Below are 24,015 nucleotides of genomic sequence, written 5' to 3'. Positions count from 1 at the left end.
GTTGATTTCTATTCATTTGCTGCCAAAAAAGCTGTTATGTTTAACTTTTTATTAAATGATGTGAAAGTTTAATAAACTCCTAACATTTTTAATGATTTCAACTGAACTTTTAACTGTTTTTCCCATATATTTTTATTCAATCATCCTTTGACATATTTCTAATATGAAAATAATGTTTAGTGAAAATAATGAATAAATGGTTGTCATGTTTATTCAGTTATAATAGTATGACTTCAGTACTTGTTTATAGTTCATGGAATCCACATATTATCACTAAAATTAAAATTAAAACAAACTTGGTTTAGAAATGAGGTAGACTACCAGCAGTTGATTTCCCTGAAGCTGAGTCACTGGCTCCATTGAAATACTCTGAAGTATCCTGTCGAGGCTCCTCTTTCTCCACTTTTCTCTTCCCTTCCCTGTGCTACCTATGCTGTTGTCTGCTACTGCCATCATCAAAGAAGGAGGTGGAGTACTGGTTTTCCACTTTTTCATTCGGTATTAGTCCTACTTTATTGTCTATCAACTTGACCCTCCTCTTTCTTGCCGTGGACTAAGCTGTTCTGGATGAATTGATATAATCTGAAAATTTTTAAGTCTTAAATAGGGCCACTATACTGTTAAGCCAGAATTTTACTATTGTTTACTAAAATGTTGAAGTTGCAAAAGATCATTAGGATTCTTGATCACAACAGTTGGGTCTTTTTATAATCAGTTGTACATATACTGTTAAGGAAATTTCATCCCAGCTCCCAGAGCTATAAATTGCAAATTACACATCAGGTCTGGAACATCTAGAGCTAGTAGCTTCCAAGAAACTTTCATCCATTTGTATCAAAGACATCTGAGTGAAATTTCAACGTCTATTCCAGTTTACCTGCGGCACTTCAGTGAAGTGCAGCTCACATCAGTTAGTGATCTGATTTAGACACAAATGAAACAAGTAGTTGGCTTTCTTTCCCCCAAATTTGTACTTTTCACTTATTAAAGTTTTAAAAGGTGAAATTTTAGCTTCTAGGTTTTGAACAAGGAATTTACAATATTATCACAGGTCTTAAGTGAAGGAATATGGTGTTTAAAGTACCCTGGTGTTTTCTATACAAAGAAGAATTTATGGTATATGGTGCCTTACACTACTGAACTAGCTTTGGCTTTTTTTTTGTTCTTTTTAAACAGTTTTTTTTTTTTTTTTTTTTTATGACTTTGCCCTTTTTTTACTTTTTATTATACAGAGTACTGGCTGGGAGGTAGGTAATGTTTTAGTTAGTTAAAGACACTAATAGATTGATTTGATCAGATTTCTTATGCCAATGCTTTGCCCACATGTGCTAGCTGTGGGCGTTCTGTTGCTGTCTGCTGTCAACTGAATTCATTAACCAAAGAAATTTTGTTAAAATACTGTAAGTTATGTTAAGAAATTTATTATTAAGAGGTTGTAGGCAGTGCATGGAAATCCATCTGTTACACTAATGAGATTCTTTGGTAAATGAGCCACTTTGTCATCACTTAGTTTGTTTTTATCCTTTGAAGCATTTTCTTTCATCAACATTTACACACAAATTTCTTTTTTTAACCATATTGTTTCACCTCATTTTACAGAGGTCGATTTATATGTTATTGCTCAGAGGTGTAAATAAAAAATATTTCATCTGATCTAAGATGCCATCAATTGTAAGACATCCCCTTATTTTCCATGCCTTTAAGAAACGAAGAACAAAAATAGCCTGTGTATTAAACTACAGCATCCTATCAGTTGAAAGATGAATGCCAACTACAGAGATACTAAAATATGGGCCAGAAATGTGCATCTTAGAATTGATGAAAGAATGTGTTAATTTGATCTTGAGTCACTTCACCTTGAGTATAAGCACTACTGAGGAAAGAAATTCACTTTTGTCATTTGAATTTTGTTGGAGGGAGGGATAAAGAGATTGAGACAACTGGAAATTTAATTTGACCTCATATTCTGACAATGGTTGATAATTAGTGTTCGATGAAGACTATGTGTGCTTCCTTTTATGGAGTCATTAGGCTCATGAAGTTATATATAAGTTAAATCTTACCTGAAAAGTGCCAGGAAGAATTGATTGCCTTTGTTTTAAATCCTTCTGTAAAGGAAAGAATTCTATAAAATTTAAAATTCTACAAAATAATTTATTTTGATGAGGTATAAAACAAGGTATTAATAAACCAGGTTTATTTAAAGCTAAATATATTTGTAAAGTTTTCTGCTTTGCCTCTCACTTTGTAGTCAGGTTTATGTTGATTAAACAGCTTAGGCTTTCTCTGTTTGGTTTTGCATTTCAGTCCTTGTTTTGAGATCCAACTAGAAACCTTCAGAATAAATGTTACTATTGCATTCTCTTCCATTTCTGAATTAGTTGCCACCTTTCGTTTTTCTTCAGATGAAGCCAGTACAGTTACATCTACCTTAGTTCTCCAGATTAAATGTGTGTGACCTTATTAATACCTAGTATAGAACCTCTCATTTCTGTGGCTCAATTAAGACTTATATAAAGAGACTTTACATGGTTATCTATGAGTGATAAAGTTCCTTATGGATTTCCTAACATGAAATGGAAGTAGGTGAAAAGTAGATAAAAGAAGATACATTGAAACCTCTGAGCAGTTTATTACTAGTCTGCTTGATGCTAAATCGACCCCTGAAAGGTATAATTTTCACTGGTTATGATATTAATATTCTTTCATCATGTTTATTGCATGGTAAAAGTCGCACAGACTTTATTTTCTTGTTTATATTCTTGTCACTACCTTCACTGGACCTTTAGCTTTGTAGCTTCTAAAATTGTTGCACGTTTGTTTTTTGCTTTTCCCTTGTAAAACTTAAATGGATGCTTGCATTTTAAAAATATGTTTGCTACCATTTGCTGCTTATTTGTTTTGAAATTTCCCTAATTAAAATGCTTCTGTTTTCTCTTCTCTCTTGCCCCTGGTTGCTGACCCTACTCCCTACTTTTACTATTGTCTATTGTGGTAAGTTCCTATCTTGTGAATATTTTTCTTTTTGACTCTGGGAAAACTTCAGTAATTTCATTTTTTCTAAAAGCTATGTTTCCTAGCTAATTTCCTAGTATTCTCAAAGAACTCTCACTGGATTGAGATCCAATAAGGGTAACTGATACACTATAGAAAGGCTCTTTGAATTGATACTCCCTCCCTGACTTAGAGGAATGCTATCTGGGCTTATATATTAGCATTGTATTTCATTTTTTACCGTGCTCCTTGATTTGGTACAAATTATTTGAGTTGGCAAAGCTTTTTAGGGCTGTGTGTGTGGGTTTGTGTGTGTGTGTAAAAGATAACTCTAAAACTTGATATTTAGCAATTTGGTAAAGTATTTACCATCCAAAATAACAAATCATGAACCCTTCTTAAAACATGGTGATCTGCCAATTCCAGTATCTTAATGACTGTTTAGTATTTACCTTTATTTTCTCTTCCCAAGCCCGTTTATTTTTCTTAAAATAATAGGAAATTCCCTGGTGGCGCAGTGGTTGAGAGTCTGCCTGCCGATGCAGGGGACGCGGGTTCGTGCCCCTCTCCGGGATAGATCCCACATGCCGCAGAGCGGCTGGGCCCGTGAGCCATGGCCGCTGAGCCTGCGCGTCCGGAGCCTGTGCTCTGCAACGGGAGAGGCCACAACAGTGAGAGGCCCGTGTACCGCAAAAAAAAATAATAAAATAAATAATAATAATAATAGGAAATAAAGTGTGTTTAATAATTTCTCTCGTGATTACATTTTAAAATTGTTTTTAGAAAAAAGAGAAATATTGAATTTCTGTATGGAAAAATTACAGCCATTTCATATTTTGTGTCTATATATTTTATTTTAAAAGATACATTTATCCATTTATCAAATAGCAAACAGTTTGTATTCAGAAGTAGATTAATGCAAGTTTATATTTTTCAGAACAGTCATTCCCCAACCATTGATAACATAGTCACATAATACTGTCTCCATTTTTTTTCCTTAAAAGATTACAACATATTTCACCATCCTAGGGGAAATATCACCACCCTAGTAGGCATATATTATAGTCTCCAGAAAGGCTTGAGAAGGTGGGCTTAGCTTTTTTAAGCTGAATTCTCTCTACTAAGTCACTAAAGAAAAGTGGCATACCCTAATTTATGAGATTGAAGTATGCAAAATAACTGTATCATAACTCTTGTTGTTGTATTTGATGGACATGAGTATGTCCATATTCATGTCCATCCAATATTTTGGTTTTTATATGCTGAGAAATACTAGCCATCATTCTGGTGCAGTGGCTTCTGTTGAATTTTTATAAGCCTTAATCCACGCTAAAGCTGTGTGAGATAAATTAACTCATCCAAGCCAGTAAAAGAGCAGAATGAGAAACAGCAAATTTTAATAGGTGATTGGGGAGTGGGGGGCTGAAAGAAGGGCATGAAAAAAGTTCCAAGAGCATAGTCAAAACAAGTACTTTTACAACAAGTAGTTGAGTGGAAAAATGTGACACTCTAAAGAAGAAACTAGACCAGTGTAGGTATAAAACATCCATGACTGTTTACTCCAGGAAAGGTGAAGAGATGAAGTTAGATGTGAAGAATGTTAAGGAAATTAGGGAAAGTGAGAAGAACTTCTCTGTGAGGAGGTACTTTCTGATAGTTGGTGACGCCCTAATAATTGGTATAGACCCATGACTGAGCACCTGATGATGCTGTACCACTGGTTAGGTTTGCCCTTTATGTTACTTTTGATGAGAAAAAGATACAGACAGCAGACATTTACTTTGTAGATGATACTGGACATGATTTGTTTTTTTCTGGTCTAGAACATATAATGGTTAAAATTGAACTTCTGATAAGAAATGCAGTAGGATATATCAGAAGGGTATATCTGGTAGGTAAACCACCAACCTAATTTTCATACTGTAGTTTACTGGAAGGAGATGCCAACATGCAGTAACAATTACAGTAGAGGACAGTTTTGTAATATAGAGGAACACAAAATATAGGGAGGGAGATACCCAGTAATTCTCAAACCGTTACTCAAGGAAATTCTCAAAAGTTCTCAAGGAAAGCATCAGAGAAGCGAAAGATGGTTCAGAGATCATACTTATGTTCTAGTGTCTGTATACCAGTACATAGAATATGGGAATTAAATAGCTTAATTAAGAGCTTGGACTCAGGTGTCAGGTATATTGGGATTTAACTCTCAGCTCTGCCTCTGACTACCAGTGTGACCCTGGGCAAGTTACTTTTCCTCATCTATAAAAAGAGAGTAAAAAAAATGGTATCTCGTAGTCGTGATAAGAATTGACATAACTCATGTACAGTGGATAACCAATGTCTAGCACATAGTAAGTACTTTAAAAATGTTGGAGATTATTATTTTTATTGTTGTTGTTATATCATCGTCATCATTATTATCATTACTGTTACTTGAAATCTTAACACAATTTAGCTGTGAAATCTAAGAGGTATTATGTTCCCAGGTTGAGATCTGTGATTAAATAAACTGATAAAAGTATATGTTCTTTAAGAGGAATAAATCTAATAGAAGAGAAGGAGATTACCACTGTGTGAAATACTGGTATGCCTATCTGGCAATCAGTTAACTTGAAGGAGGTGTTACCAAGTCCAACCTCGCTCTGCTAGCCACACAACAGGCCAGTAAATCGGGAGACGAGGTGTTGAGGCAAGGAATAGCGACTTTATTTGGAAAGCCAGCAGATGGAGAAGATGGTGGACATGTGTCCCCAAAAACCATCTTATCAGGGTCTGGATGCCAGTTTCTTTTACAGAACAGAGAGGGGGAGGAGGTGATGAAGTAAAGTGAAAAGGCCATTAGTTTTGCAAAATATCTCCTGGCTTAGCCAGCATCAGGGAGGGCATGTGTTAATTTCTTCTTTTCTGCAGCCATTCACAGGTGGGCAGGGTCAGATTGTCTCCCTGTGAACTGAACAGAGGCACTTTAGTTTAACATTCATGCAGAGGTTCAGGGTTCCTTGAGGCAGGCCATTATGTATGATTATGATAACAAGAGCAACAAAAAGCAAAGGTTAAAGTAAAAGATCCAACATGGAGTCAGAAGCATAATGGAAAGCTATGGGTGAAGATGAAAGAAGTTTTAGAAGTGATGTCATTGTGGAAATATACAACTAGCCCAACTGAATGTTTCCTGCTAAATAAAGATAAAACTAGAAAAGACTTAACATAATTTGTCATAAGCAATTTCACCCACTAGAGACATGCATAGATGAGTAGATGGATTTCCTTGTCTGAGACATAGTTTCATCAAATACAAGATGGTGGACTCAGTAAGTAGAACTGCTAAGGAAGAATAAATTGGAGTGTGGGAATAATGGGAAGTTCAGAAAGAATTCATGACATTAAAGGAAGGTAATGCTAGAAAAATATAGGCTAGATTGTAGGAAAGTGTACTTTTTTTTAATTCAAAGGAAAAATGGGTATCATCCTGTGGTCCAAACCTCTGAAGAGGAAATAAGATGAAGTGATATTTTTCTTGAAGGTACAGCTATATGATTAGTCTTTCATGAACATGATAGAGTCAATGGTTTTACACTAGAGAACTCTTTGTAAGTTGAAAATAAATTTAATCACTGTTCCCTCCCCCACGTCACTACACACACATTCATTTTCAGTTCCAGTAACTCCTCTCTGATCTTATCTCTGCTGATCTTCTCCCTCTTGCACACTCTGCTTCAGCCACTCTGGCCACCTTCCTATTCTTCAAACACATGAGGTAGGCTCCTGTCCTAGGACCTTTGCACTGGCTCTTTCCTCTGCCTGGAATGCACTTCCCCCAGAAGATCCACATGAATGACTCGCATACCTCCTTCACATCTTTGCTCAGATGTCACCTTTTTGTGACACCTGCCCTGACCACTCTGTTTTGTTCACTGATTTATCACCAGTGTCTAGAACAGTTTGCTGACACATAGTAGGCATTCAGTAAATATATGAATTGATGAATGGTTTCCCTCACATACATTCTGTTTAATGACTTTTTATCTTTTTTTCCTTTCCTTCCCTCCCATATCCACTTAGCCATTCTTTTAAGTTGTAGAATCCTGCCTGTGTGTCACCTCTTTTGTGACCTGGCTCTAATAAGATTTATCTTTCCTTTCTCAATACACTATTTATTATAGCATATGACCCTTTGTATTGTAATTATTTGAATACATTTTTTACTCTCTTGGGGAGGTAAGTCTTATTTATTTTTATTTTCCTATTCCTGAGGATGAACAGTGGCTAACACATTATAAGCACTCAATAATTTTTTTTTCCTGAACTGAATGTCAGTACGAGAAAGTAAATAAAAAGAGTTTAAAATGGCTGCTCAGTAACTAGTTCAGTTTTAAGCTGCATTAATAAAATTTAAGTCGACATCCAGGGAGGCAGTGAGCCCACTGATCTCTGCACTGATCAGATCACATCAGCAATATTGTGTTTATTTCTGGGATACCACACTTTAAAAGGTGGCATTGAAAAACTAATAAAATGAAAACAGCATAGTAATTCCTATCATATGAAGATGATTGAGAACTGGAAAGTCTAAGGGAAACAAGTTCTGATAGCAGTCTTCAAATATTTAAAAGATCATAATATTGAAGATTTAGAATAGGGTTTAAAATTGGAACACTCTGAGGGGAATACATCCAGAATAACAAATTTTAATATTTGTGATTTAAAAAAATAAATAAATATGTACATTTATGGCATTTTTGGAAAAAAACAATCACAAATTGTTAATTTTCTCAAATGCCTTTTTTATTTTCCAGGTTGTGGGGTCTTCATTTCTTGATTATATCAAAATTTGCTATTATTATATTGTTCCATTGGCGTATTGATGGTTTTAATCAAAATTTTGATTGAATACATTTCAATCAAATTCAATGAATACATTGAATCTCTAGAGAGATTTCATGTGCTATAGAAATCAGTTACTTTTTGTCAAATTTTGAAGCTACTGAAAAATTTTTTTTTTATCAGCAACCTCGTTTCTTTAGCTCAAAGACATTTTTATTTAAAACTGTATTTCTTCTGGACAAAAATGTGGCAATATGGGGGCTTCCCTGGTGGCACAGTGGTTGAGAGTCCGCCTGCCGATGCAGGGGACACGGGTTCGTGCCCCGGTCCGGGAAGATCCCACATGCCACGGAGCGGCTGGGCCCGTGAGCCATGGCCGCTGAGCCTGCGCGTCTGGAGCCTGTGCTCCGCAGAGGGAGAGGCCGCGACAGTGAGAGGCCCGCGTACCGCAAAAAAAAAAAAAAAAAATGTGGGGATATTTTTAGTCACTGTATTTTTTTTATTATTATTATAAGGCTGGAAAATTGAGGATCAGAATTTTCCATTTTGCTTTATTATCTGTTTCATTTGTAACTTATTGTACATACCCTTTTGCCTTTGCAATAAGAAGTCAGTATAGGAAAAATAAGTATCAAACTTACTAGGCTTAAAGAGAATTCAGAGGTATATAAACACTCATGTATGGCTGTGTATATGGGCGCTACCCCAAAATCCTTCTGAAACATCTTTGTATCTAAATTGTAAGAATTGCATAGAAAGCTTCCAAGTATTTTATCTTTACTGAGGGAATTTGTTTTCAAATGTGCTGTGTAAGAGTTCAGGTGACCTTAGTGTACATTGTACTTGGGATGAATGTGTGGTTAATGTATGCAGTGGGTGGTTTGGGGACTTTAGAAAACCAACTCTTCTCAAATTTGTTTTTTATCTTTCATTTATACATTTTTTTCTTTCTATTCCATTTTTAGTTACTCTTCCACATATCAATATTTTTATCAGCAGGGGGATACTGATTGTAAATATTTTGCTTCAGTGCTTCTGGATGGTCGTGACATTTACCGACCGTCTGCTCTGTGCCAGGTGCTATACTTGGCTCCTGACTTTTATGATCTCATTTAATATACGTAAAGAGATAATATAAAGGCTAATGGAAACTAAAAATATTAGTGTTGTTTTTAAATTTAACTTTAATATGCTCTAATTTCAGGATAATTAGAACAGTTTGTTTTATACCAAGCAACTTTTCTTGCAATAAGGAAAATGAGTTAATTTATCTCAATTGTATGGACATAAAAAAAAAAAAAATAGACCTATGTGAGGACATCAATTGGTACAGTCCCTGAAAAACATATGCCATATATGATTTGGTAAAAGCCCTAATTGCACAATGTTATTTGTAAGAAATAATGAAAAAAAGAAAGATTACTTTGTTTTACTTTCATTTGAAAAATAATAAAATACTGTAGTTTTGAATTAAAACTTTTGCAATGTGTTGAGAATTTTATACCATAGCAATCTAAACAAAATGTGTAAAACAAAAAGACTTTGTATTAAAGTTTCTTTATTTTCCTACACCTAGGATGGTAAGCGGATGTTTGGCACCTATTTTCGTGTTGGTTTTTATGGAACCAAGTTCGGGGATTTGGATGAACAGGAATTTGTTTACAAGGAGCCTGCAATAACAAAACTTGCAGAGATATCTCACAGATTGGAGGTGAATGCTGTGGTGGTTCACAAAATGTCATCTTTAATTTGTATTTTCTGTGGTGAATAGACTTTCAGATCCAGATCTAATCATTTAATAAGCCAGATCCTGCCAAATAAACTACTCCTTTAGAGTATAAGGATTTTTGATAGGTACCGTAATAGTCTTTTGAATTTTTCAAATCTTTTATGGCAACAGTAAAATAATATTATTAACTTGATTTTTTTTGAGGGTCTATTTTCACATATATTTTAGAAAGCCTATATCTTTCAGAATTACTGTGATTTGTGGAGAAATGTATAGTATTATCCACATTTTGAAAAAGGTATAAGGTATTAATAAGCATGGAACTAGAATTAGAACCCCAAGGTATTTCTGACTCAAGTGCATTATCTTTTTGGCATAACCGATTCCCAGTGAGATAATCTTTAGAACTTAAAAGCTTGAAATTATACTTTAAAAACACTGCTTAGAATCCCTTAACCTTTATGCAGCTACTTAATTTTCACAATAAATATTTAATTTTAATGTTTATGAAACTAACCAATCTTTTCTGCTATAGTTATCCTTTCCAACTTTTCTCTGTTCTTGGTTCTCCAAGTGTGGTCAATGGACAGAATCTTTATTCACATCACCTGGGAGATTGTTTGAAATGCAGAATCTCAGACCTTACCCCAGACCATCTGAATCAACATCTGCATTTTAACAAGATCCCCAGATTATTTGTATAGACATAAGAGTTTGAGAATTAGTGCTCTAGGCTAGTTTTTATTCTCAGCTGATGTTAATTTCTCAGTATTGTATTCTTATTGGTGATTTCACAGGGCTCAACTTCCATAAATTGGTTTAAGCTGGACTTTTTTTTTTTTTTTCAAGAGCCTATTAAGTAAGTCTTGGGAAATATTGAGACAGTATTTCCCAAACTTACTCAGTCATAAAAATTATCTTAGAGGGAGGAGTGGCTGTTCTCCTTTGAGGATTGAGATTTAATTTTCCTTTTGAATAGCTCCATCCCTTGCCCATGCTGCTACTCAGTGTCATATGGAAAAGTCAGTACATTCTTGACCCAGGGTTACCTTTTCAAAATCTGACATTTTACAAAGCTTCAACAAATCAATGCTTTTATTTGAAAATTCTGGAACATTACATTAATAATTCAGAAAAATGAATGGTTGCTCATTGACTGCAAGAAATTAGGCCACATCAAACTCAATAAAAGTTAATATCCTATACATCAAGTATAATGAATTTCTTTTGTCTCTGCTTTCTATTCCGTTTTGGTTTTTTTTTTGAGGACCTCTTGTGGAATCCTGTATTTTCAGTGGTGAATTTTTTTTTTTTTTTTGTATTTTGTGTTATTTATGAGTAAATGGGAATAATATCAAATAAGTATGGACTAAGGCCATGCTAATTTGATAGACTAAATTTAACTTTTGTGAATGCAAATAATTATTATTTTGTAATTATTGACATGGTTGTACACGAACTTACTAAATGGCCTGATTTTGCTCAGGAGTCTCCCTCAGAGACCTCCTCTGTTTTCTTCTACTGTTAACTTCATGTGAAAGATTTCTTTTTCTTATTTTAGGGATTTTATGGAGAAAGATTTGGAGAGGATGTGGTTGAAGTAATCAAGGATTCTAATCCTGTAGACAAGTGTAAATTAGATCCTAACAAGGTATGGTTGATTAGACTGTAATGACACATAGGTATATCTTTGAGACTGATTTTTTTTGGGAAAGACTGAATGATGATTTCGCAATGAAAATGAAAAACTTTATCCTTTCCCAGGCATATATTCAGATTACCTACGTGGAGCCATACTTTGACACATATGAGATGAAGGACAGAATCACATATTTTGACAAAAATTATAATCTTCGTCGTTTCATGTACTGTACACCCTTCACTTTAGATGGTCGTGCCCATGGGGAACTTCATGAACAATTCAAACGGAAGACCATTCTGACTACTTCTCATGCCTTTCCTTATATTAAGACAAGGGTTAATGTCACTCACAAAGAGGAGGTAAGTCTCCAAATAGGGAAATAGAATTAGTGGAGCAAATACATTGGAGCCATGTGAAAACAATGTGGATATAGCATTGTGTATCATTCCTCACGTGGTAACATACTAGAACTTTACCCATTTTTAAGTCATTAATTTTCAGCTCCTTTTCTAAGTCCCTAATTCACCCTTCACTTATGCTTTAAAAGGTTGATTTTTTAATTTTTCATTTAGTTATCCAAATTTTGGAATTTTATTATTAGATAATAGTTTACAGTTGGTCACCACTTTTTTCTTATTTTAATTGATTGTATATAAAGCTCACTAAATATTTTTCAATCAATACACTGACCTAATAGATGTTATTTGACCCAGATCATCTTAACACCAATTGAAGTTGCTATTGAAGACATGCAGAAAAAAACGCAGGAGTTGGCATTTGCCACACATCAGGATCCAGCAGACCCCAAAATGCTTCAGATGGTACTCCAGGGATCTGTAGGCACAACAGTGAATCAGGTTGGAGCATTTGCTAATACTGTGTGATTTAAGTTATAAATGGAATGATTTGAATGATTTCATTATTATATTTTACAGAGATCACAAATAAGTGTCAAAGCAAGTGAAAATATGTTAGAAGTAGTTGCAAAAGTTAAACTGAAAAACAAAATTTTTAGTATAATCTCAGTTATTAAAAAATTTTCACACCTGCCTTTTATAATGCCTGTTTTTCTATCTGTTCTGAAACATTCTATTAAGAAGGGATAGATTTCACTCAAAATGGCCTTTCCTTTAAAAGCTTGTACTGAAAGAATGTGATCTAAAAAGAAGGGCTCATTTTCAGAGCTACATGTTACACGCATGTGTGTGTGTCTACTCTCTTAGATACTCCCTGATGTTATCTTCTCTAGGTCTCCTTCACAGTGAGCTGAGAATAGTAAATAAGTAATGTGAAATCATTTTGAAAATTTGAATAATGTACGTACACAAGATATTGTTGGTTGTCATATGCAAATTAGAAGCGATCCCCATTACCTCCTGTAATGGGTTCATTCAGCTTCTTTTGCTGATGATTAGTGAGTAGTCCAAGGTAAGGGAAAATCCAAAAAAGCTTCAAGTAAGATTTCATGTAATATATCTTACCTTTTTTGGGGTTAAAGAAATGAAGCCAAACAATGCCCTACCAAAACTGAAATGAAGATTTTAAGACCTTTACCTCCTAAAAGTATACGTGATTTGGAGGTTTTACTTCCAAATGACATAACTTACAAAAGGTCACCTTTAATTCGCAGTATTAGGAACACATTTGGAATGCTGAGGGAAGCTGTTTTAGTAAAATCAAGTGTCTAATAATCAGTGGAATCACAACTGATTGTCAGTAGCCTGACAACTTTTACATCTAGGATAAATTAAAGAATATAAAAAATATAAGGCAGAATATATTAATGAATACAAGAGTCAGTCCTTTAGCTCCTACTCTTTTTCTTTGAAAAATGAACTAATAAGTTAATTGCTGTGGGCAAGAATATAGATTTGACATTAGGAAAAACTAAAAATGTATTGTCAGAATCCATCTCTGAAAAGTTTTAATATAGGCATAGACATATATGTATCAAGCTCAGTGCTAAGAAAAATGGTTTTGGCAAATTCTATCTCTGTGAATATATAAAAAACAAAAACACACTTTTTATTTTCTTATCTTACAGGGGCCTTTGGAAGTTGCCCAGGTTTTCCTGTCTGAAATACCCAGTGACCCAAAGCTCTTCAGACATCATAATAAATTGCGACTCTGCTTCAAAGATTTTACTAAAAGGTATTTAAGGTTTCCTACATAAACATATTCAAATTGAGACTGTCCAATACACAGTTTGATGTGAGAGTCTTCAGGGGCTATTGAAAAGAGAAACTATAGGAAAATGGTTCACAATGAGAGGTTGTCTGTGTATAACTTACTATTCCTTATGTATATATATCCCTGCCCCCCAATACTGTGTGTAATGCCATGTTTTAAATTTTAAAGATTAGAAAAGCAGAGACTCAGGAAATTTTTTCAACTTGAAACTATTAATAGTTTAACATTTAACTTGTTAGCTTGAAAGCTGTTATTTATTGTGAACATTCGATGCGAGAGTTTCTGTTTCCCTTCCCTCAGAAAATATACAAGCAGCAAACTTGGAAGCAAAAAATTTACGTTCAGGGGCTTCCCTGGTGGCGCAGTGCTTGAGAGTCCGCCTGCCGATGCAGGAGACGCGGGTTCGTGCCCCGTTTCGGGAAGATCCCACGTGCCGCGGAGCGGCTGGGCCCGTGAGCCATGGCCACTGAGCCTGCGCGTCCGGAGCCTGTGCTCCGCAAATGGGAGAGGCCACAACAGTGAGAGGCCCGCATAACGCAAGAAAAAAAAAAAAAATTCTCTGGGAGGAATCAATAGCAGAATAACTGAGGCAGAAGAACAGATAAGTGACCTGGAAGACAAAATAGTGGAAATAACTACTGAAGAGCAGAATAAAGAAAAAAGAATGAAAAGAATAGAGGACCGTCTCAGAGACCGCTGGGACAACATTAAATGCACCAATATTTGATTTGTAGACGCAAAAAAAAAAAAAAAAAAAAAAAAATTTACGTTCAGATCTTATCCTTATCATTTTATGTCTCTTTTCCAGGTCACTTAATCATTATGATCCTCAGTTTTCTAATGTATGAAGTAAGGATAATAATATTTACCTCACACAGGGAGGTTGTGCAAATTAGGTGAAATAATCCATGGGTGTCAGGGTCCCCAAGAACACCCCCAGTTTTGATGATTTGCTAGGAGGACTCACAGGACTCAGCATGTAGTTGTAGACCTGGTTATGATTTGTTACCGTAAAAGAGTGCAAAGTAAGATCAGCAAAGGGAAAAGACACAGGGGGTGAAGTCTAGAGGAAACCAGGTATAGACTTCAAAGGGTCCTCTCCCAGTGCAGCCACATAGGAGGTGCTAATTGTTCCAGCAAAGAGTTGTGGCAGCATATGTGAAATGTTGTTTACCGGGGAAGGTCAGTACAGACTCAAGTGCCAACCAGGATTTTTACTGGAGGCTGGTCATGTAGGCACCTTTTCCCTGACAGGTACCAAAATTCCAGACTCCCAAAAGGAAAGCAGGTATTTAGCAGAAACTATAGTGTTTGTATAAATAGTTCAGGCACAGTGAGCCACTCTTATCTTCTGGGTATGATAGGAACCCTTCCCAAATCCAAATTCCCAGACAGTAACCAAGGGCCAGCCTTGCAAATAGGACCTAAGGATAGCAGGCTCAGGCCTGCTGTTAACTCTTTTCTTCACAAATAATACTTGGCACGTAATAAATAGGTATTCAGTAAATACTAAATTTTGAAACAATAGGGGAAAATAGTCATCAACTTGATACTGATTCCTGCTTTACTAACACTGTGAGCACAAAAGAGAGAATGATAATTTACTTGATGATGTCAGGGAAGATTTCACACAGGAATTAACTTTATATATGGACCTTGAAGGATGAATATTAGTTTTTCAGGCAGAAAAGAGGGGGAAGGGTATACTAAAAACAAACAAACAAAAAAACCAGCATGAGCAAAGTTCAGAATCTGTTCTGAGAAAGATGAATAGTTTAGTGAAGCTGGAACTGTGCAATCTATGAAAACAAGTAGTCAAACACTGGGAAAGTAGCTTGGAATTAGATTGTAAGGGCCTTGTGTACCATTAAGTAAATGACTTGTCACTTAACAAAGCAGCATCAGAACCATAGTCAGAATCCAGTCTTTGACTCCCTATTATGGTTTCTCTTATCAAATTATGAACTGTGGTTTCCCTTATCAAATCATTCATTGAAAGGGTTTATTGGAGTAGACAGAATTTTACTTTATATCAGTTTTGTCGTCAGGAAAATATGAGGCATGCTAACTTGTTCAAGTCTCTTGAGACAGTATTTTCCTTATTCTCACTGCAATAGCTGTCATGAATTTCTGTCAGTTTCTCCTGCGTGAACATGGTAAATGTCTTTTAAAAACTTCAGATAGCTTCATTGGAAGTCTGGGATTTTATAATCTGATTATTGAGCTAGGCAACCTTATAGGTTTGGTTATAGGAAACATAGCTCCTAATGTATGGTATAGATGAGCTGCCATAATAAAAGAAAGCAAGCTGCTTTGTACTTGTAGAATTGACTGACTTCTATTGGGACTGACATATACACACTACTGTATATAAAACAGATAACTAATGAGGACCTACTGTATAGCACAAAGAACTCTACTCAATACTCTGTAATGGCCTATATGGGAAAAGAATCTAAAAAAGAGTCGATATATGTATATGAATAACTGATTCCCTTTGCTGTACACCTGAAACTAACACAACATTGTAAATCAACTATACTCCAATAAAAATTTTTTAAAAATTGGCTGATTTCTAGAATTAATTTTATTATTTGAGAGGTTTCAAATAAGAACCAAAATATCCCTGCTGTGCTTGTGAGCCAGATGATCTTGAAACAATACATACTTCTTTACGTCATAGACATTTAATAATAGATGCTTATTTTCTTGCTATTGTTTTGGAATTTTTACCATGACTACGATTCTAAAACAAATGTCCTCCTCTTTGTGTATATTTACTATAGGGTAATGAAGTCCTGTAGTCTGCAGTTCTCCTTAAGGGTTACCACAGAGAAGGTTTTCTCCTTTTAAATTACAAAAAGGCAAACAAAACAAACTACATGATATAAACCTTACAAGTCATAGCCAATACTGCCTTTTTAATTTTTGTGTGTATATATTTTTATGCCAATATGCATATATATTTTACCATAGGTCAGTTATAATATACATATTATCTTAAATTCTTATTTTTCAATTAAAGTTAAAACTGTTATTCTAATAGTTATATTATCTCATCAAATGTCTGAATTTATGTTGAATTTAAGTGTGGTATAGTTAACAAATGTATCTTTTTTCTTTTGTTGAATTAAAATGTTAAGCATGAGATGACTGAGCCAAAGTACATAATAAATATTTTTATTGGCCCCTAATATGTAGTCTATTCCAAAAAGGTTCTAAATATTAACAGTGCCAAGAATGCAAGTGTACTAGTCACAGTACACCTTACTTTAAGTAATGCCATTTAAATAGGGTGTCTCTTATTAATCAGTTTAAACTTCAGTTTGTATTCTTTTATTCCTAAAAACAATAAACACTTTTTCTTGTATTTACTCTTTGTGTTTTGGGGCTTATCTTTTAAAACTTATTTTCATTAAATCTTGAGTAGATTCAAAATAGTATTTATAACATTTGCTATTAAAGAATAGGGAGAAAAAAGTCATGTACCTGCCACCCAGCTTTTAAGAAATAGAGCATTATCATTGCTTTGAGATCCCTCCTCACATGCCCTTTTCTGATATTATCACCCTCCCTTCCTTCAGAGGTAACCACTACATGAATTTCATATTTGTCATTTTCCTTATTGTTTTCTTAGTTTTATCATAAATGAATATATCCCTATTACACTATTTAGTTTTGCATGTTTTTTTAACTTTATATAAATGGAGTGTACATATTCTTCTGTGACTTGCTATTTTTAATGTTTGTGAGATATTGCTATAATAAATGTTGCTTTATTTATTTTATATGTTTCATTGAATGGATGTGCCATGATTTATTCATTCTTCTGTGGATGGATATCTTGGCTGTCTCCTGGTTTTTGTTTTTTGTTGTTTTTTAGTTACAAAGAATACTCTTCAAATATTTCTTTACCTACTTCTGGAGGTACAAGAGATAGCCTAGGGCTTATATACCTAAGAGTAGTGTTGTTGGTTCATAGGTTCTACTTCAACCAGATAATGTCACATCTTTTTCCAAAGTGTGAAGCCAGATTTACAGGCTCACCTGTAGTGTTTGAGAGAGTTCTTATTGCTATGTAACCTCACCAATATTTGATATTGTCTGACAGTTTTTTACCAATCTGGTGGGTGTGAAATGATTATGTGATTATGGATTAAATTTTCATTTCCCTGATTACCAGTGAGGTTGGACATCTTGTCATGTGCAAGATGTAAAGTTATATGTTCAAGTTTTTTCCTCTCTGTGAAGTTATATGTTCAAGTTATTTTGTTATTTTGGGGTTTTTTTTTGCCATTTCCTATTGGATTCTTTTCCTTACGGATTTCTAAGAGTATTTACATTTTCTTGGATATGTAATGCTTTATCATTTGTAAATATCATAGACACCTCTGAATTTGGGGCTTAGCACCTTTTTTTTAATAAACAGAAGTTGTTAAATTTAATATAGTTAAATGATTCAGTCTTTTCTGTTATGACTATTGCTTCTTGTGTCTTAAGAAATTTTTTACCTGAGGTCAGAGTAACATTCTATGTTGACTTCTAAAAAGTCAATTTATTGGTATCTCTAAAATTCAATATAGCCTAAACAAAAGGGCAAGAAGGCAAAAAAGGCCTTTTTACTTTTTAAAAAAATCTGCTTAAATTTGATTTTTGTATATGGTTCAAGGTAGGGATCAGTTTGATTTTTGTCTATACTGGTAACTGAATATGATGTAAGATAGGGGTCAGATTTCTGTTCTCATATGGATGTGCAGTTGACCCAGCACCACTTATTTCAAAGATTACCCTTTCTCCACTGCTTTGCACTATTAGACATCAAGTGCTCATTTTGTGTGCATCTGTTTCTAGGATCTTTGTTTTCTTCCACTGTTTACTTATCTCTCCTTGAACTAATATTATGGTGTTTTAATTACTGCAGCTTTATAATAAACTTCCATATATGATAGAGCAGTTCCTCTCATTTTGTTCAAGGACTACTTTTGGCCCTTTTCCTTTTGATATAAATTTCAAATTTTAGAATCAATGTATCTCTCCCTCTACCCCACCCCAAATAATAACCTGAATCTGAATCTATAGATCAATTAGAAGAGAATTGACTCTTCCAGTCCTTGAATACGGTATACTTCTCCATTTACTTAGATCTTCCGAATGTTTCTTTTTAAAATTTTTTTGTAGAGGCCTTACATATCTTTTGACTTATTCTTTGGTATTTAATATTTTTATACTTTTGTTAATGGTATCTTTTAAAATTATATTTTCTGTTTGCTGGCATATAGAAATGCAGTTGAATTTTATATGCTTTACATGAGAATACTGCCAAATTCACTTGTTTATTCTAATAATTTGTCTGTAGAATCTCTTACAGTAATGTTTAGGACCTCCATTACTGTTTTGAATGGGGATAGTGATAGATAGAGGGCATCATTTTCTTGTTTCTGATCTAAAAGAAATTTTTTCGGCATTGAGTATAATGTTTTCTTCATGTTTTTGTAGATATTTTTAATTAGGTGAAAGAAGTTCCTGTTTGTAGCTATGCTAAAAGTTTATCATGACAGATTTTTAAATTTTATCAAGTGGGTTGTATGTGGGGAGTAGGGATGTAATATGGTGTTAGAACAGTTTCATAGTATTTTGTTTGGGAGTTTTGCAGCTGTTTTCATGTGAGATTGAATTACAAGTATTTTCTTATAGCCCCCATTAGGTTTTGGTATCCCAACCTTGAAAAATGAGTTTGAAACTCTTCTTAGGAATAGTTCTTTTTTCCCCCTATACCCTGGAATAGTCTTTTATATACTCTGGAATAGTTGTGTTACAAAGGGATTATCTGTCCTTAGAATGTTTAGTAGAATTTGTATGTTTATGTTTTCTTTGTGGGTAGATTTGTGATTTGACTGATTTGATGGTTTTAGGATTATTCATATTTTTGCTTAATAAATTTTATTCGTATTTTTTGCTTAATATTTTTGGTAATCTAGAAAAGTAGAATTTCATATTTATTTGCATTAAATTGTACGTAATATCCTCTGTGCCTTTATAAACTTACACTGTATTTGACTTTATGTTCCATTTTTTATTTCTAGAAGAGGATACTTGGCCTTTTCTCATTTATTCTTGCCAGAGCTTAGTCTATTTTTTTAGATTTTTCTGACAACCAACTTTTGCATTTTTTAATATAGAGCTATCATACTTTAAAATTTTATTCCCTTCCTTATACTTTGAGTTTATTCTTTTCTTTTTAAGTTTCTTGTTAGCTCTTCAGTTTTAGTCTTCTTTCCTTAATATAACCATTTAAGGCTATATGTTTTCCTCTAATTATCACTCTAGCTGCATTCTACAAGTATTGATATGTATACTTTTTTTAAACACGCGTTTTCCATTTATTGGAGTCCAGATATTGAATATCTGAATAAGTTGGATAAAAGATATTATCAGATCTATTCAGTTTTTAAGAAACATTTATTTGAATAAAGGCAAACCAGTGTACAAGATGCCATTGTTGCTACATAAATGAGTACAGTTACATCCCTTAAAGAACTTTTAGTCTAGTGGTGATATGTGGGGAAAAAAAGGGTGTCAGATTTAATATTAAAGTATATATAATTTTCAACTGCGAAAACTGGAAGCGGATGTTAGATTTTAAAGAAACTCTGTTGATCATCTGTTCCCTGCTTTAAACCTAATTGCAAGAAGGATGTTTTACATACAACCGAAAAACTGAATGTCCTTGTCATGGTGTATATATATATATATATATATATATATATATATATGCATGCTCTAAAAGTATGCCAGAAGAACTCCTTTGATAACACACTGTTTTTCCTAGGTGTGAGGATGCCTTAAGAAAAAATAAGAGCTTAATTGGGCCAGATCAAAAGGAGTATCAAAGGGAACTGGAGAGAAACTATCATCGCCTTAAAGAGGCCCTACAGCCTCTGATAAACAGAAAGATCCCTCAGTTATACAAGGCAGTATTACCTGTTACCTGCCACAGGTATGCTTATTTTTTCTATTACTTTGGATATCTTCAGAAAAATGAAATCTGCTTTAACTATTTAAAAGTGAATTTATTTAACTTTTTTATTAAATGGTTTCAAATATTGTCTTCTGAAACCTAACAAGTTCAACTTATGTAAGCCTTTCATCATCTATACCTGAATCAGACTACAAGATTAAAGTCAGTTCTTTCTGTAATAAAGAGAATAATAAAGTTGTTTTAAGAACTCATACTAACCAGGACACCACACGTAAGTCTGGCCTCCTAGAACTGTTCCTTTTAATGTCCTGTCACACTTTCTGGTATTTCTATGAGAGAATTTGCTAGAATATACTTGAAGCCAGGTATTCATTTCCCTTATCCCTGACAGTAAATAGTATATAGTATGTTCTTCTAGATTTGTATTAAACAGATAACCCCACTGAGTATCAAGACGACTTCACTATTTTTCTTCACTTTCTAATTGTGACAAATAAAATTAGAAGTGGAAGTAACTTGGAATTTTCTACAACTGACCATAATTCTACTTGAGCAGATAATTTAATCTAATTTTAGATTTCTCCTCTGTAAAATAATACCTTGAAGAGGTTGTTGTGGAAATTAAATGGCATGTGAAGTTCCAAGGACAGTGCTTATTAACATTTTTCCTTTTAACCCCTGAATTCCAGACAGGGCATGTTAACTGCTAAAAGTAAACTGCCTTCTTTGCATTTTGAAATCCAAATGTACATACATCTATTGAATGGTTGTGGCACCAATATTTTACCACCCTTTTCTTTGAATTATGGCAGTGAAGCTATTAAATTGTACTTACCTGATCAATTAATATTTGGAAGGTCTTTGAAGTTGCTTATATAAATGGAATGTAAATGCAAAGTATAATATACTACAGAAGAAAGTTTAACTGGCTATTTGATCAAATGAGAATATTCCCTGTTCTTCAGTGATCTAATATTTGTGTACTTCTAGGCCTCTGAAAATGTATACCAAGTGCCTGCTGTATGTCTTGTCCCCTACAGGGAGCATGTAGACAGACCATCTACAGGAACAGGAGGAGACCAGGAGGCCTGTTTTAGATCCTTTCTCTGGCACAATATATTATATTTTGCTTCCACCATCCTTACAGTGATGCAAGACACCCTGGGTGGTTTCCTCTTGAAATTCTTGATGGGAAGCAACACTAGTTCCCTCCACTTTGGGCTTCCCTTTCAATCTTTTTGGAATTTCTTACTTCTTGCTGCTCTACCCACCTCCACCAGTCTTACAGTCATTGGTCAGAGGTCCTGGGATGGGGTGCTGGGTCCCTGAAGTAGTCAGGAAGTCTCCTAATGGTAGTCTCACTTCCATCAAATCTCTCCAACTCCTTTCAACGGACAATATTGTTCCTATCTATCTGAAGGAAGCTTTCCATTACACCATTACCCTGAGTTTTGCCTTCCTCTCTGATGGTTATTCCTCTAAGCTTTAGTTCTTAATATTTGCAGGGCAGTTTTTTGGAATTTAGAAAATCCTTTTTTTGATGAACACTCTTTTAAGACTGCTATTTTCCAAGAAAAAACTAAGCTTCAAGATTCAAAGCTGAACATGATCTCTTTGTACCTGTCCTCTCCTTTCCTAGAGATTGGAAACCTTAAGACTATTAACGTTAAGGGCAGGAAAGATAAGCAAAACAAACCAGCTTAAGGAAAAAGGAAAATACATTAAGTATTGAAGAATTATCCTCTTCACTCTTAATTTCTTCAGCACTTAGAAAATAAAATTCCCATAGAACTTGAACTTTTTATTTTGCTGATTTACAAAATCTGGAATATTATTTTGCAGAAAGCTTAGGAGGTTTTAAGATGGTGGTTCTCACGGTATAATCTGGGACCCATGTGAGGGGTCCCTCGGACCTTTTCAGGAGGTTCCTGAGTCAAAACAAATTTTCATATTAATGCCAAATATTTTTTTCATGCTCATTCTCTCATGAGAGTACAGTGGACTTTCCCAGAGACTACGTGCCATGTAAAAGATTGGATGCAGAAGCAGATATTAAGAATCTAGGGGTGGGCTTCCCTGGTGGCGCAGTGGTTGAGAGTCCGCCTGCCGATGCAGGAGGCGCGGGTTCGTGCCCCGGTCCGGGAGGATCCCACGTGCCGCGGAGCAGCTGGGCCCGTGAGCCATGGCCGCTGAGCCTGTGCGTCTGGAGCCTGTGCTCCGCAATGGGAGAGGCCGCAACAGTGAGAGGCCGGCGTACTACAAAAGGAAGAAGAAAAAAAAAAAAGAATCTAGGGGCTTCCCTGGTGGCGCAGTGGTTGAAAGTCCGCCTGCTGATGCAGGGGACACGGGTTCGTGCCCCGGTCCCGGAAGATCCCACATGCCGCGGAGCAGCTGGGCCTGTGAGCCGTAGCCACTAAGCCTGCGCGTCCGGAGCCTGTGTTCCGCAATGGGAGAGGCCACAACAGTGAGAGGCCCGCGTACCGCAAAAAAAAAAAAAAAATCTAGGCTTTTTAAGCCAGATGTTAAATATGTAAGAATGCCACTCTTCTAAAACGGTTGCAAATTACTTTTAATAAACAGTGCTGTTTACAGTAACATGTAACGGGTTATTTTATAAAATAATTTTAAATGTTTAGTTTTAATTTCTAATATGGTAAATATCAATATATAATCCATAAACAAAAGCTTCCTTGGGGGATCCTCAATTTTTAAGAGTGTATAAAAGACCTAAATCCCAGAAAATTGAGAACCACTGATTTAAGGCTTAGAATATTTTAAGTAAAACACTTGCATTTTGCCTTTTAATAACACCAAGTAAATCTTTTCCTTAAATCTCTCCCATTATCCCTTAGTTCTTGTTTAATCACAATATCTAATATATCTATTGGACAAATGAATAAATGATCAATGGACTTGGATAGAGTGGTTACTATAATATACTTCTAATCTATAGAGAACTCTACAAGTTAGAATATATAAGGCAGAGTGTGTAGGATAAGCATGTAACTTGAAGTGTTAAAAGAGCTTTGGTGGCAAAAAAGTTTTAACGTCAATAAGCTTTTGGTGGCAAAACTTTGAGATAACTGGCAGAAAGAAAGCATGTAAACATATTTTATAGGATTATATAAAAATTATTTACTTATAACTGTATCCTTTCATTTTCTCTCCAGGGATTCCTTCAGTCGAATGAGCCTGCGCAAAATGGATCTCTAATATAAATGCACTTGTTGTATTCATTTGAAAAAAGCCATGCATTCAACATTGAGTGTGAAAAGAATTTAAGAACTTTTGAAGAAGACTTGGGACTTAATTCTGGAAACTATAGCATTAATTTACTCATGGAAGAATGCAGTGGCCAATCAATATCAAATGGCGATTGCTGAAGTTTGAGAATCATGGCTGTGGTTTCTAATGTTCTGGTAATATGCTGTTATCTTTTTTAAGACATTTTAATGACTCAAAGGTACACTTACATTTACCATTATTTATACCATAGCTAATGTTAAATTTATTTACTTTAAGTTTGTATTTTTTAATTTATATTACCATTTATAGATTCGTTTTGGAACCATTTTAAATGTAGTAATTCTTATTTTAAAGGTACTATTAAATATGTGAATGTTTACACTAATTTTACTGAGACTAAAAAAATTTTTT

General features: G+C 34.6%; 1 protein-coding gene across 7 annotated transcripts in view; it reads left to right on the top strand.

The window, feature by feature from the left end:
- Nucleotides 1-23,571, top strand: part of DOCK7 (dedicator of cytokinesis 7) — a 220,162-nt gene extending 196,591 nt beyond the window's left edge. For 4 of the 7 annotated variants that reach the window (XM_007464291.1, XM_007464289.1, XM_007464287.1 and 1 more), the window contains 8 exons: nucleotides 1,233-1,247; nucleotides 9,404-9,529; nucleotides 11,109-11,198; nucleotides 11,312-11,548; nucleotides 11,903-12,046; nucleotides 13,234-13,340; nucleotides 20,209-20,376; nucleotides 23,529-23,571. In XM_007464291.1, coding sequence (XP_007464353.1) covers nucleotides 1,233-1,247; nucleotides 9,404-9,529; nucleotides 11,109-11,198; nucleotides 11,312-11,548; nucleotides 11,903-12,046; nucleotides 13,234-13,340; nucleotides 20,209-20,376; nucleotides 23,529-23,571 — 930 coding nt within the window. Of the gene's footprint in view, nucleotides 1-1,232; nucleotides 1,248-9,394; nucleotides 9,530-11,108; nucleotides 11,199-11,311; nucleotides 11,549-11,902; nucleotides 12,047-13,233; nucleotides 13,341-20,208; nucleotides 20,377-23,528 lie in introns of all 7 variants that reach the window. The other 3 variants (XM_007464292.1, XM_007464290.1, XM_007464288.1) reach the window with 1 other exon arrangement.
- Nucleotides 23,572-24,015: the final 444 nt, after the last annotated feature.

This window comes from Lipotes vexillifer, unplaced genomic scaffold (assembly GCF_000442215.2).
Source record: "Lipotes vexillifer unplaced genomic scaffold, Lipotes_vexillifer_v1.1 scaffold47, whole genome shotgun sequence".
Classification (NCBI taxonomy): Eukaryota; Metazoa; Chordata; class Mammalia; order Artiodactyla; family Lipotidae; genus Lipotes; species Lipotes vexillifer.
This window is presented reverse-complemented; position numbering and strand designations above follow the sequence as displayed.